Raw genomic sequence first — 14,093 nt, forward strand, 5'->3', positions numbered from 1 at the left:
TCAACAGAGCGGTGGGCAAGGCGTTTTCTTAGTTCGCCCCACGCAGTGACGGTGGAAGGAGACCGATGAACCGGTGCACGTTGTAGGGCCGCACAGCCGAGCGAGCCGACGCCGTGGCCGTGACAGTGGCCGTCGGCCTAGGCAGCGGCATTCTCTGAGCAGAGCGCCCGAAGCGCCGCCACGGCCAGCGCTGGTTCCACGGCGTTCGTTCCTTTGCGACGGTGGTGGTGGATGCTGGAACTCGTGGAAACCTCGATCTTGGGCCACGGCCGTGGAAATGCTCGGCTGCTGCTCCTGGTCCCCGGAACAGCCATTCTTCGGCTTGCTAACAACCGCCTTGGCCCTGCGCTCTTGCCCCTTGTGCTGGTGGGCCTCACGTGGGTTGTAGACGTAGTCCGGGTGATTCTTTCGGTGGACGACTGCAGCTTCGGCCGCCTTGCGCTGGTGCGGCTCCTTGACGACGGCACTGAGGGAACGCCACAGCTTCCCCAGGTGGCTGCTTACGCGCTGGTTGTTCTCGTTCGGGTTCTCAGCGGCCACCGATCGCCTCTTTTCCTGCGCCAAAAGCATGAAGGCCCTTGGAGGTCGCGGAATGCGTGACCGCAGCTGGTAGCGGTGCTGAACCTCACTGCTCATCGATGAACCCGCCATGCCGGGAAGAGAGGCCAGTGAAGGCACCGCCGTCGCCGCTTCTTCTGCTGCCTGTGACAGAAGGCGCGGAAAGCTTGGCAGCTCCTCTGCTGAAGCGAAGCCGACGGCGATGGCTGACTTTCAACCGGGAACGTCGGTAGCAGCGCCCTGGGTGTTCGAAGATATAGACGTCGCGAGATCCGCCGTGGTCGAAAGTCGAGCTTCTTCTTCTACTTCATAGCTCGAAGCTCGTGCCCTCTCGTGGAGCGCGAGGACATGAGTGCACAAAGCTACTGAATTTAGACGTTCAATTCCACTTGAAAATTTTATAAAAGATGAATTCGCGGGCTTTCGTTATGACACGGAAAAAATACTGCGTAATAGGTACGAATTTCAATATTCCTGAATCGGACGTTTTCAAGAGTGCTCTACAATTTTCTCGTGGTAAGTGATTGTTCCTAAATATATGACTTGCTGAGTTGAATATTTATTCTAGACTAATAAACGAACTAAAGCAAATATAAGAAATTTTGTGATTTGGCCCCATAAAGAGGCGACAACATGAACAATGCCCTACCCGCCGTGGTTACTCAGTGGCTGAGGTGTTGGGCAGCTAAGCACGAGGTCGCGGGATCGAATCCCGGCCACGGCGGCCGCATTTCGACTGGGGCGAAATACGAACACACCCGTGTACTTAGAGTGGACACGGCAGCATCGCCGTGACAATGTCGCCTGACGTACCTCTGTTCATGCAGGTTTTCTGCGCATGCCTAAGCTTCATCACTGGGGGTGCAGCAAAATATTTCGACCCTGGACGCCCTAAGCTTCGCTACGATACCGGCCTACCACGTCACTTCTGTGTGGGCGGTGTTTCCGGCCAGTTCGCTCAAGGCACCAGCACCCTGGAGCATCGACACGTGGATGGCCTTTTCCACTTTCCATCTGGGGGCACGATGACGTCACGACGCATGCTCACAAGGGATCATCTGCATGCTATAAATGCATGTCCATCGCCTACCGGCTTCAGTGGACACGGCAGCATCGCCGTGACAATGTCGCCTGACGTGCCTCTGTTCATGCAGGTTGGTGACCAAAAAAATGGCTTCCATAGTAATGTTCTTGGTCTTATAATGCTGCCGTGTCCACGAGTTGTCTTTGACTGTATATGTGAGTGTTTTTCCATTGCGGGCTTGTTGTTGGGTCTCTCTGGGGATGTGGAGAAGAATCCAGGACTAATAACGGAAGACTTGTGCAGGGAATTGCTCCAAAATCAGAAAGAAATTTTGTCTAAACTTATTGCGGTTCAGGAAAAGCAAGACTCGTTTGAAACAAGATTCCTAGAAATGCAGAACCGGCTTCTCGTTATTGAAAGTAAGGTTCAAAGCTTAGACGAGACTCGGAACAGACTTGCAACTCTGGAAGAAACTGTGGCCGGCCGCAGTCTCGAAACGTCTAGTCTGGTCAAACAGGTGGATGACTTGGATAATCGTTCACGACGAAATAACCTTATCATTAGAGGAGTAGCAGAAGAGGAAAATGAAGAGGAAGAAACACTCGTAAGAAAAGTAAAAGACGATATCTTTAACGCTACTCTGAAAGTGAATGTAAATTCTATTGATAGAATTCACAGATTAGGTAAGAAACTTTCTGGTAGAACTCGTCCTGTCATCTTGAGGGTGGCAGACTATAGAGATAAAATAAAAGTTCTGCAGAATTGCTCTAAACTGAAGGATACTGATTACAGTATCAGCGAGGATTTCTCTAAAAGAGTACAGGGAATACGAAAAAAGCTATGGGGCTCGGCAGGTGATGCAAGGAAGGCAGGAAAAAAAGGTAAAGCTTGTTTTTGATAAATTGAGGGTAAACAACACGCTGTACAGCTGGAATGAAGAGCGTGAGGAAAGGTGCAAACTGGGAAGTCATTCAGGAACATGAGATAATTGACATATACCGGGTCGACATGTAGGCTTCAAAATAATTAATGTAAACGCGAGAAGCGTACTAAACAAAACACACGCGCTTGAAGCTTTAGTTATTGATCATGAACCTGATATTGCCATAATTACGGAAGCTTGGTTACATAAAAACATACCTGATAGCGAAATCACCCCACCTGGTTACACGTTGGTTAGAAGGGATCGAGATGGGAGAGGTGGAGGCGTGGCTCTTCTCGTCAAACGAAACATCGTTTTCTCCCCTTTAGAAGTACCAGGTGATGTTGAAGCAGTGTGGATTAAAACTAAACTGAACAATCGAACTGTATTAGTCGGAGGGGTATGCAGAGCTCCGAACTCTCCTGTAGAACATATCTTGCAACTTAGACAATTCATGGAAGCGTACATGAAAGAACAAGACAGCATACTATTATTACTAGGTGATTTTAATCTTCCAGCTATTGATTGCGATTCATATGTAGCCGGAGACACAGATGTCACTTCTTCTGAGGTATTTTTGGATTTATTATTTTCATACAATTTAACTCAGATAGTTAAGGAATTTACTAGGGTGTGTGCAACAAGCTCTTCTGTACTTGATCTTATTTTAATTTCCAATGCTTTGACAACGTATGTGAATGATTGTCTTGTTGAAGAAGGTTTATCCGACCATAAAATGGTTATTCTGTCCTTGAACATGTCCTCGTACCCCATGCAACAGGAATCAAGCATCCATTACCTAAACTTTCAAGCTGCTGATGATGTTAGTATTTTGGATTACCTTGAAAGATCGTTTGATAACTTCATGTCTATTTATGAATCAAATGGTGGTGCTGATGATCTGTGGGACTGTTTTTCCAAGATTACGATGCATTGTATCACGCGATTTATTCCTAAGAGCTTTAAAAAGTGCAAAAGAAAGAACCCGTGGATTGCTAGGGAAATACTTCATGTCAAACGGAGGATGAAAAGGAAAAGGAAAGCTTGTTCACGAGATCCATGTGTACAGAACAAGACTTCACTTTATAACATGAAGCTTAACTTAAATCGTCTAGTCAAGGAAAGCAAGGAGAGATTCTTTAATGTTACACTGAAAAACTTCCTTCAGGAAGCACCTAGTAAATTTTGGAGATACGTAAACCCTACAAAGAAACAACATAAAGCAGATGATGAAAGAACTACCCAGGAACGTATAGAGCATTTTGATTCCTTCTTTTCCTCCGTTTTCACCAAAGATGATGCTACACTTCCATCCTTTACTGACACTTCCGATCGCCCTCCAGCGTCCGACCTTCTTATCAACGAGGAAAGAGTGCTGAACCTTCTTCTGTGCATAAATACAAAGAAATCCCCTGGCCCCGACAGCATACCGAATGAGTTCCTATATAGATATGCTCAATGGGTCGCTAAATATCTCACCATAATCTTTCAATCATCGCTTACCCAGGGAACAGTTCCTATGGCCTGGAAACAAGCTAAAGTAATTCCTGTCCACAAAAGTGGGAGCACATCAGACGTAGGTAACTACCGGCCCATCTCTCTTACGAGCACCTGCTCCAAACTACTTGAACATATAATCAGTAAACATCTCTCAAATTATTTGGAAACTAACAATTTACTATCACCAGTGCAACATGGTTTTCGTAAAGGGTTGTCTACAATAACTCAACTCGTTCAGACAGTCCACGATCTTTCACTAACGATAAATAGCCGAGGACAGATTGACCTAATTTTTTTAGACTTCGCCAAAGCGTTTGACAAAGTCTCGCATCCTAAACTCTTGTTAAAAATAAATGAAATATTTAGAAATCCAAACATCACTAAGTGGTTTAGATCCTACCTCCACTCTCGCGAGCAGTTTGTCGAAATAAATAAAATTAAATCCACGTCCAAAGCAGTTTTGTCTGGAGTACCTCAAGGCAGTGTTTTGGGGCCTCTTTTATTTCTTATCTTTATTAATGATTTGCCTACTGATATAACCGTCCCGCTAAGATTGTTTGCAGACGACTGCGTAATATATAAAAGGATTGAATCTTTAAATGACCAGTTAGACCTCAACACCAATTTAAATAAAATTCGACAATGGTGTAATGAATGGCAAATGTCACTGAACCCAGTAAAATCAGTTTGTATGACTATAACGCGGAAAAAGACGCCCCTGATGCATAAATACAGTATCGGTCCCCATGAACTAACAAGAGTTACAGAATATAAATATTTAGGATTAATATTTACTTCAGACTTGAGGTGGAACATTCACATCAATGAAGTTTGTAGAAGGGCAAATAAAGTTCTTTGGGGCCTCAGGCGAAGATTGTATAGCGCAACTCCTGAAGTGAAAAGCCTGGCGTATAAGATATTAATACGGCCAATCATTGAATATGCTAGAATAGTATGGGACCCACACACTGCTACTAACCGTCATAAATTGGAAAGAGTTCAACGAGTGGATTCTAGATTTATATTTAATAAATATCAGCGCATGCACTCTCCTACTGAACTATGCAGTCGTGCGAACCTTTCCGCGTTAGAATTAAGTACGAAGTTTGACCGATTAAAATTTTTGTTTTTAATTATTCATAACCAGGTTAAAATAAATTTATCTGAATACTGCATAATTTCACCGGATCAACGCTTCAGACACAGGCACAGCTTACACATACAGCCGCCAGTTACAAGAAATGATACATTCAAGTACAGCTTTTTTCCCAGGGTGATTAAGGAATGGAATGAATTACCAAATTCAGTTGTCACATCTGCCTCCGTCAGTGATTTTAGTGCTGGTTTAGAGAATGTCATCTTCTCTGGTATGAATGCGTCTTAGCATGTATTTTTGTTTCTGGTGCGCATAAAACAATGTATTTTGTCATTGTTCACTGCATGTAACTTTTTTTTAGATATTGCCATTATACTGCCTTGTATATTTTTGTTTTTGCTCGAGATGGAGCAGAATTTTGTATCTTTTCTTCTATTTTTTTCCACTCCTGTAAAGGCCCTTAATTGGGTTGACAGTATAAATAAACAACAAACAACAACAATTTAGGTGCACGTTAAAGAACCCCAGGTGGTCCAAATCATTATGGAGTCCTCACGACGGCGTGCCTATTAATCAGATCATGGTTTTGGCACGTAAAAACCTGTAAGTGTATTTTTTATTGATCAATCGTTGAAAATCTGATCTGAGGGTAAATCGCTTCGGCTTTTATACATGAGTTATCGAAGGTTCCAGAGTAATCGCGTCTCGCTCATTTGACAAGAATCAGGTAATCTCTATGCTGCAAAAACCGTTGCAGAACATGAACACATTTATAGCACTTAATAACTGCTTCATAAAAGCTCCGCTTCAAAAAGGTTCTAAAATGAGCGCGGAATCTCCATAATATCTTCCTTTTTTCTCTACTTTCCACCAAGAATGCCGTGTAACTTTGCCAGCCTCGTTCTGCCGCCGCGCGTCGTCTTCGTCTTTTATTTATAATTTATTTATTCATAATACCCTCAGGGCCAGTGGCATTATAGAGGGGAGTGCCACAAAAGCAAATTTGGTACATAGGAAGTAAGTAAAACGTAGTGATTAATATAACAAAACACAATGCTAGAATACAAGAGGTTTCTTTCAATAGAGTGTTAGGTGCTGCGTCACAAAAAATTAACTCCTGGTTATACAAAGTTAGCTAAAGTTTCACGAAAAAGGCTGTTATCAGTAATCTTTACAATATCAGCGGGAAGGTGGTTCCAATCTATACATGTTCGAGGGAAATAAGACTGGGAAAAATGCTTTGTGTTACATACATATGTCCCGACTTTATGACAATGATCAACACGGTGTGATACATATTGGGGTCTTGTAAAGAATTGCTTGTGCAAGGTACGATGATGATAAAGCCTATGAAAGAGTGCTAGACGTGCCATCCTACGTCGAATAGACAATAAGGGAAGACCAAGATTACACTTCATGGAAGAAATGCTTGCAGTTCTATTATAATTTCAAAAGATAAATCGAACTGAGTTATTTTGGACTAGTTCTAAGCGCGTTTTCAGGTTATCCTAGCAGGGATCCCATACAGAAGTAGAATATTCTAATTTAGGCCGTATTAGAGTTTTATAGAGTAGATGTTTTAGGTTAGATGGTGAGCTAGAGAAGTTACGGCGCAAGTAACCTAACATGCGGTTAGCGTTGTTAATAACGTATTTGGTGTGAACTGCCCATGACAGATTTGTAGTTATATGGACACCTAAGTATTTGTAAGAGTTTACTGTTTCTAAAGGAACGTTGTTTAATTGGTCAGTGGCTTGTTGACGAAAAACACGAGAAACACGTAGCACTTTACATTTGTTAGTATTTAGTTCCATTAACCACGAAACACACCATTTGGATATTGCAATAAGATCGAGTTGCAACTAGTTAATATCGGTTTCATTGGTTATTTCGCGAAAAATAACACAATCGTCAGTGAACAAGTGTACGTTAGAGGATAATGTAGCAGGAAGGTCGTTAATATAGATGAGAAAAAGGAGAGGGCCCAGAACTGAACCTTGGGGAACCCCAGAATGTACATCACTGAAAGAAGAATTAAAACCATTAGTTGTAACAAACTGAGTGCGATTTGTTAGAAAAAACTTAATCCACTTGAGAAGGTTAGGATGTAGATTTAGTTCATTTAATTTGTACAAGAGAAGTCTGTGGCAAACTTTGTTAAACGCTTTAGAGAAATCTAAGAAAATACAATCGGCAAACGAAGAACGATCCAAAATTTGATGTAGGTCGTGACTGAATGAAACAAGTTGTGTTTCACATGAAAATGTTTTGCGAAAGCCGTGCTGAGCTGGGGTGAAGAATGAATTGTACTCGAGGAAATTAACAAGGTTAAAAAATGATATGTTCAAATAGTTTACAACACGTACTAGTCAATGAAATGGAACGGTAATTATTTGGTGAATGTTTGTTACGTGACTTATGTAGAGGAACCACTTTCCCGACCGTCCATTCTTTAGGTAGTTTTGACGTATCTAGGGACTGCTGAAAAAGCTTTGTAAGAATAAGTGAACTAACAACATTAGTACTTTTTAAGAATTTTGTATTAATTGAATCATAGCCGAGAGAAGAGTTAATAACGAGGGAATTTATCAGTTTTAGGAAACCAGACGTTTCAAAAATAATTGCAGGCATTTGTATATAGTCATATTCACGTGTGGCAGGCAGAACACTTTTACACTTGGTGGAAAAGTTTTTAACAAAGGTTTCATTTAAGAGACCAGCACACTGGTCACGTGGAAGACGGGAACCAGAAGAGTCATCCAAGGCGATGTGGTCACTAGATGTTGGATTGATAGTTCTCCAAAATTTTTTAGCATTATTTGTTAGCATTGATGGAAGAGTGGTAGACAAAAATTTATGCTTAGCAACCTTCAATGCAGCTACGTAAGCATCAAATGCTAATTTATAAGTAGCCCACCTCGATTTGGTGGGTGAGTTTTTAGCTAAGCGAAAAAAAACGTTTCTTTCGATTGGCAAGCTGCCTGATATGGGCAACATACCAGGGGGCTTGTGGATTTACAACAATTTTGCGAGTTGGTATGTGTTTGTTGGTTAGTTCGTTTACTTTAGACACGAAAAGGTCTCAGTTAGTTTGAATTGAACGGTTTTCATAGTCAGGGAAGAAGTTGTCTAGAAATGAGGTTAATTCTCTGTTAATTGCGTCAAAGTTGGCGTTTTTGTAATCGTGTATAATCTTCCGTTGTTTAGTGGTTTTGGGAATTGATGAGTTGAAAGTGAAATGAAGAAGACAATGATCGCTTATGCCAAGTAAATGTGTGATCGAAGATATGCGGTCGGGATGGGACGTTAGAATTAAGTCTAGGGTGTTTGCTACATTGACAGAGGATCGCGTAGGATCGGTAACGAGTTGTGAAAGCGAGTAAACAGAGCATGCGTCTAAAAATTCCTGAGCTTGTTGGGAAAAAGGCGATAGCGAGGGTTGTTCAGCGTTCCACGTAATGTTTGGAAAGTTGAAGTCACCGAGGACTACTATGGGCGATGAAGGAAATTGATTGCGTACATGACAAATAGTGTCATGGAATTCATTTGCAAATAAAGATGACGTAGAAGGAGGGCGGTAGAACACACCTATTATTATGGTTTGATGATCAAGTGTAATGGAAGCCCAGACTGTTTCCAGGACCCCAATGACGCTGATGGCAGATGAAGGTATGTCGTTTGATACTGCGAGGAGAACACCGCCTCCTCTGTGTGCAGCGCGATCGCAACGATATACAGTGTAGTTCTGCGCACAGTGAAAAAGTTCAACGTCACTCACATGAGGTGGCAACCATGTTTTGGTTAAGGCAACGATTTGGGCCTCGCACGAGTCTATTGCGGATGATAAGGGGTCGTATTTATTAAGAATGTTGCGAACGCTGGTAAACAGGACTGATGTTGGAGGACGTGACGGCGGTAGACAGCCACTACCCCTCGTGTTTTCCTACGATGGTACACGTGTCGGATGGGGTGAATGATTGCCAGTGTTCATTGTGTTGTTACGCTGTGCCAAGAATTCATGAACGGAGGCAGTAGTAGCGTTAAAGAAATCGCACTTTCCATTTATATACAGCTTATCATGACGAAGCTTGAAAGGTTCAGTAGAAGCCTGGCTTTTACCAAAATCGAAAAGCCTCTTTCTAGCGATGCGTGTAGCAGGCGAGAAGTCTTCGCTTATAGCCATGCCTTTTTGTTTAAACAAGTTGCGCATCGAAAGAAGCATTTCTTTGGTTTTAAAGCAACTGAACTTCATCATTAATGGCCGACAATTATTGGGTGCAAAGCGACCAATTCGATGTGCTCGCTCGATTAGGTCGGAAGAAAAGCTTTCAAGAACCGAGGTAAAAGTTGCTACTATTTTTTGTTCACTTTGTTGCCAAGTTTCATTGGTGTCTGGTAGACCATAAATGATTAAATTGTCACGACGTGACCGATCTTCTTGTTCATTCAGTCGAGATTCTAACAGCTCATTCCTAGTAGTGAGCTCTTCAAGTGATTTTTGCATTGTTCCGAGTTGTTCCTCGTACCGGTCTAGTGTTTTTGTTCTTTGTTCAAGCACTTCTAGTCTTTTGTTCATTCCACTAATCTTATTATCCAAGCTTTTTTGTCCATTCTTAACCGCTTTATTATCTGCAGCAAATTCAGCTTGGAACCAGCTGCTTTGAAGTGAGCGATTATGCACACCTTTTATAAAGTCAAAGAGAACCTTCATTTGTTCAGCGGGCTCATTAGGAAGGGAATCGATTTCTAGAAGGGATTCAGAACGAATCTGAGGGCCAGGGTTAGTCTCAATGTCACCGGCACATAAAAGTAGAAAAGTCATAGAGAAGCATTCACATAACGTCTCGCTCAATACCCGTGGGCACGGGAACAGTAGCAGACACAAGGAATTAAATCGCTTAGCATATAACGATAGTTTTGCCCCAACCTGCATGACCAAGGGGAAGCGATTAAGAGCTGTTGCAAACGGGTTGGCGTTTCCTCTCAGCGCTGCCATCCGTTGTTGCCGGTCGGAGATTATTCAGCCGCTGCTGCCAGTTTGTTGAGACTCGGGTAGCGTTTAGGCCGGTGATCCTTCAGCCAAAGGGATGAGTACGTCCGGGAGTAAGAGCGAGAGAAAAAAAAGGGGTTATTTTACACTATTTACAGTGGCTCCAAATATGGAAGCCCACTCCATGGGGGAGCACTTTGAAAGTCTCAGCTCACTACATGTCTGAGCACATATCAGAACAGGTCAGGACACACCACTGCACTCAAGGTGTCTCCTTATAAAACATCGGTCTTCCCTAATTGACCCGACTAGGGAATCAGATGACCTTGATGCGGCCAATCAGACGGGCCGTCTTGTTCGCTGAACTCCGCCTCTAATGTTGCACCTTCGAAGCAAGGACGAGGCAATCCGGAAACAGGGGGTTGACACTCCTTCCATGAAAGTCGGTGACCTGTTTCTTGCCCTCCGACGGTTATCTTGCCAGGGTCGGGAGAATGGTCTTTGCACTAATCCCCGCGTCTAACGAAGGGTGGTGGTTGTGGTCGCTCGCTTCTAAGTGAGCTTCTTTGTCATGGCGTCACTGCCACTGTCTGGCACTGTCGCCGTCTGGACGACGCTGATGAAAGGGATGGCGTCGGGGGAAGCACCCAAAGAATGGGCACTGCCGAGTTGGGGCGCTTGTTTGCCCGTCTCGTCGGTGTCTGGCATTGTCGCCGTCTCGGCGACGCTCAAGAAAGGGCCTGCCTCGATGGGAAACAATCAAAGAATGCGCCCGGCCGATTCGGGACGCAACAGAGCCATGCCGGTAGCACTCCTCTCGTGCCCACTGAAGTTGACCGGCGCAAGTGGCGTATTTATGTCACCGGCTTGTACTGCAGGCGTTGACGATGTGGCTGGACTCGGGTAAACGAGCCCGCCAGGTGAGGTTGCATCAAAGAAAGGAACGCTCTCGACGATGTCGCGGATCAGCATTTGCACGGATGACGGTTGCGAAGAAGATAGTGGCGTAGCATGGTAATCAGTTGGCAGCTTGACGAAAAGCACGGCGATGAAAGCCTGCATCACCAAGGGGAAGCGATTAAGAGCCATGCCGGTAGCACTGCTTTCGTGCCCACTTCGACGAATGTCGTTGGTGCACTCGACCTGCCACTCCTCGTGGAGGTTTCCTTCTTCGTATGGTCTACATGAACTGTGCGCTGTACTCGCGCTAATCGCCCATACTGCGTGCAACCTTTCGAATAGATTCGATTTACAAAACAAAAGGCGAGGTGGGAGGCAATACCTCAGCAAAGGGTTGTGTCACTGCACTATACGGACCAACCAAACGATGAAAGTTGGAGATGCTGCAAAAGTCGGCCCATTAATGGGGATCATCCACTCGCCATTAGTTATTGGAAGCTGTAGAAGAAGAAGGAGAGCAAAAAACGGCACCAACGAGAAAAACCTTGTTAAAAATACTTCAACACTTTTTTTTTCCTTGCTTTCTGTGTTCAAGGTATTACTTTCGCGCCTCTTAATTTTAAATCGAACGCACAAGTACCTTTATTTTTTCCGCAATGAGCAACCGTCAGCATACGCCATGTTCAATCTTATCGACACAAACATCAACGCTAACCCAGGCCAGTCAGCCATTCCAATTACGTGTTATTAATCCCGACAGAACAGGAACATCAGCATGCCGTACAGGGAGCATTACGACACCATTCCCCGCTACGAGTGGTGTAGACGCCTGGACATCGACAGGGTGTGTGACGTGGTGAGCCCCGAGGAGACGTGCTCGCTTTGTGGCCACGTTACGGCACGGAACCGAGTGATGAACGCGCTCGCCTTCGAGCTCACCGATACAAGGCCGGGAGCACTGCATCTGCCCTGCACGTCCACCGTAAAGGCAGACGGCAAGGATACGTGCTTACCTCGTCCCTACCTCGTCCCTTTCATGTCGCTACCGCTGCATCCATTAGGTGGACGTGATATGCGCAACCAGCGCCAACCCTACTGCGGGCCAACCATCGTTTCCCGGCCGTATTGGTCCTATGTCGTCGCCGCGGGATCATCAGAGACTCCGCTTAATGAACATCTCCGCAATTTTCAGCGCCACCAGCGCATGCTGAAAAACGAATTAAACATGTGAACACAGCCCGCTGAGGCTTGATGAGAGAATGGTTCAAAGCATCGTCGCTTACGAGTTCCTGACACCCATGTCAGTCCCAATAAATGAGTAATTTCGGACATTGTTGCAATCTCAATGCTCATACGCGCATGACTACTCTAAAGAAAGTATCTGCCTAGGCAACGATCTTGACAGGAGCGATTTCTATCATCGCTAAAGCTCTTGCAACCGATCTCACAAAGACAACGCTTTTGTGGCCCCTAGAAATGTGCGGCCGAATTGAACAACTGTTCCAGGCGCATGACTAACTGCTCTAGCTCTTGTACACATCGGTGAGAGTTGTTCTGAAATCGATATATCACTGTGTACTTGCAATTAATATATTTCTGTTGGAGCCAGGTTTTTGTTTTCGTTTTTTTCAAAGCACTTTAGTGGAACACGTCTGGACGTACAGCTGTATTCAGTGTTCTGCTTCTAATTTAATATCTTGTAGCTCGTACCATCCGTAACCACAGTAGTCTGACTGCTATATTCAAGCGCGCATTTCTGTTCTACAGTAAAGCGGCCAATATCGCTTTGGGTTATGGTCACAGCGTTGTGAATTGAACTTCAATTTCATAGTATGCGTTTTCGTGACAAAGTTGTAAATGAGAGTCGTGTTTAAAGCACCTGCTGGACGCTGCATAATATCGTAAAATTGATTAGCTATTCTTTCTCCAACTTTGTTCACTAAAACCACAGTCACGAATGTCTTTTCCCATGCGTCAGGGCGATAAAAGGACCTTAGGAAATTCCCGAAGTTCGGCAGAGTAGTTCTAAGAGTTAGTGCGGAGCAGAACCTACTCCATCGCTTTCTGCCTATGGCTTCTGTTGTTCGCGGCGCGTCTTAAAGTATGTTTTTATACGATTCGCATTTTAAGGATGCTGCACGCACTTTCCGGCGTCTATATACCTTTCCATCGGTGTCTATAATTGTTTCGACCAGCTGCCGGCGTCAGCAACCGACATTTCAGCGTAATTGATGCCAGTCATGCGTGACACCTCAGAGGGCGTAACTGTTTCTTCATTAAAGAAAGAAGACACAGCCATTTCATCACCTTTTCTTTATTTGTCATGATAAATAGAACGTGTGAACTATTAGTAGTGTCCGGCATACTCTAACAAAGCGCGACAATGCAGATGAGGTCCGCGCGATCTTATTTTACTAATACCGCGCCTGTAGCTGCAGGCGCCGGTCGCTTGGCAGGCGCATACCGGTAGTCATGCAAATATGCTGCAAGGGAGCCGGCTGCCGACTACGATGGCTGACCTGCGCCTGGGGCACCGCCTGCAGAACCCAGGCTCTCCAGGAATCCACTCTCGTCGAACGACGACGTGCACGCTGTCGAGTCGTCGTCTTCGTTGTTGAGGAGTGTGGAGGATACCTGGTTGTGAAGCATTATTCGGGCACAGGGCGTTTTAAGTTGTTTGGAGGCACGCGCTGCCGTCAACATAGCGGTGGTCAAAGCGCTTTCTCTGTTCGCCCCACGCAGTGGCGGTTGAAGAGGACCGGTGAACCGGTGCACATTGTAGGGCCGCCCAGCCGAGCGAGCCGACGCCGTGGCCGTGACAGTGGCCGTCGGCCGAGGCAGCGGCATTCTCTGACCAGAGCACCCGAAGCGCCGCCACGGCCAGCGCTAGTTCCACGGCGTTCGTTCATTTGCGTTGGTCGTGGCGGATGCTCGAACTCCTGGAAACCTCGATCTTGGGCCACGGCCGTGGAAATGCTCGGCTGCTGCTCCTGGTCCCCGGAACAGCCATTCTTTGGCTTGCTAACAACCGCCTTGGCCCTGCGCTCCTGCCCCTTGTGCTGGTGGGCCTCACGTGGGTTGTAGACGTAGTCTGGGTAATTCC

General features: G+C 45.1%; 1 protein-coding gene and 1 pseudogene across 1 annotated transcript; both read right to left on the reverse strand.

The window, feature by feature from the left end:
* Nucleotides 1–651, reverse strand: LOC119444622 (transcription factor Sox-17-alpha-B). Its single transcript, XM_037708996.1, has one exon. It carries the CDS (start codon nt 649–651, stop codon nt 1–3), a length of 651 nt encoding a protein of 216 aa, XP_037564924.1.
* Nucleotides 652–5,834: 5,183 nt separating this feature from the next.
* Nucleotides 5,835–14,093, reverse strand: part of LOC119444631 (uncharacterized) — a 26,373-nt pseudogene continuing 18,114 nt past the window's right edge.

Source organism: Dermacentor silvarum, chromosome 1 (genome assembly GCF_013339745.2).
Source record: "Dermacentor silvarum isolate Dsil-2018 chromosome 1, BIME_Dsil_1.4, whole genome shotgun sequence".
NCBI lineage: Eukaryota > Metazoa > Arthropoda > Arachnida > Ixodida > Ixodidae > Dermacentor > Dermacentor silvarum.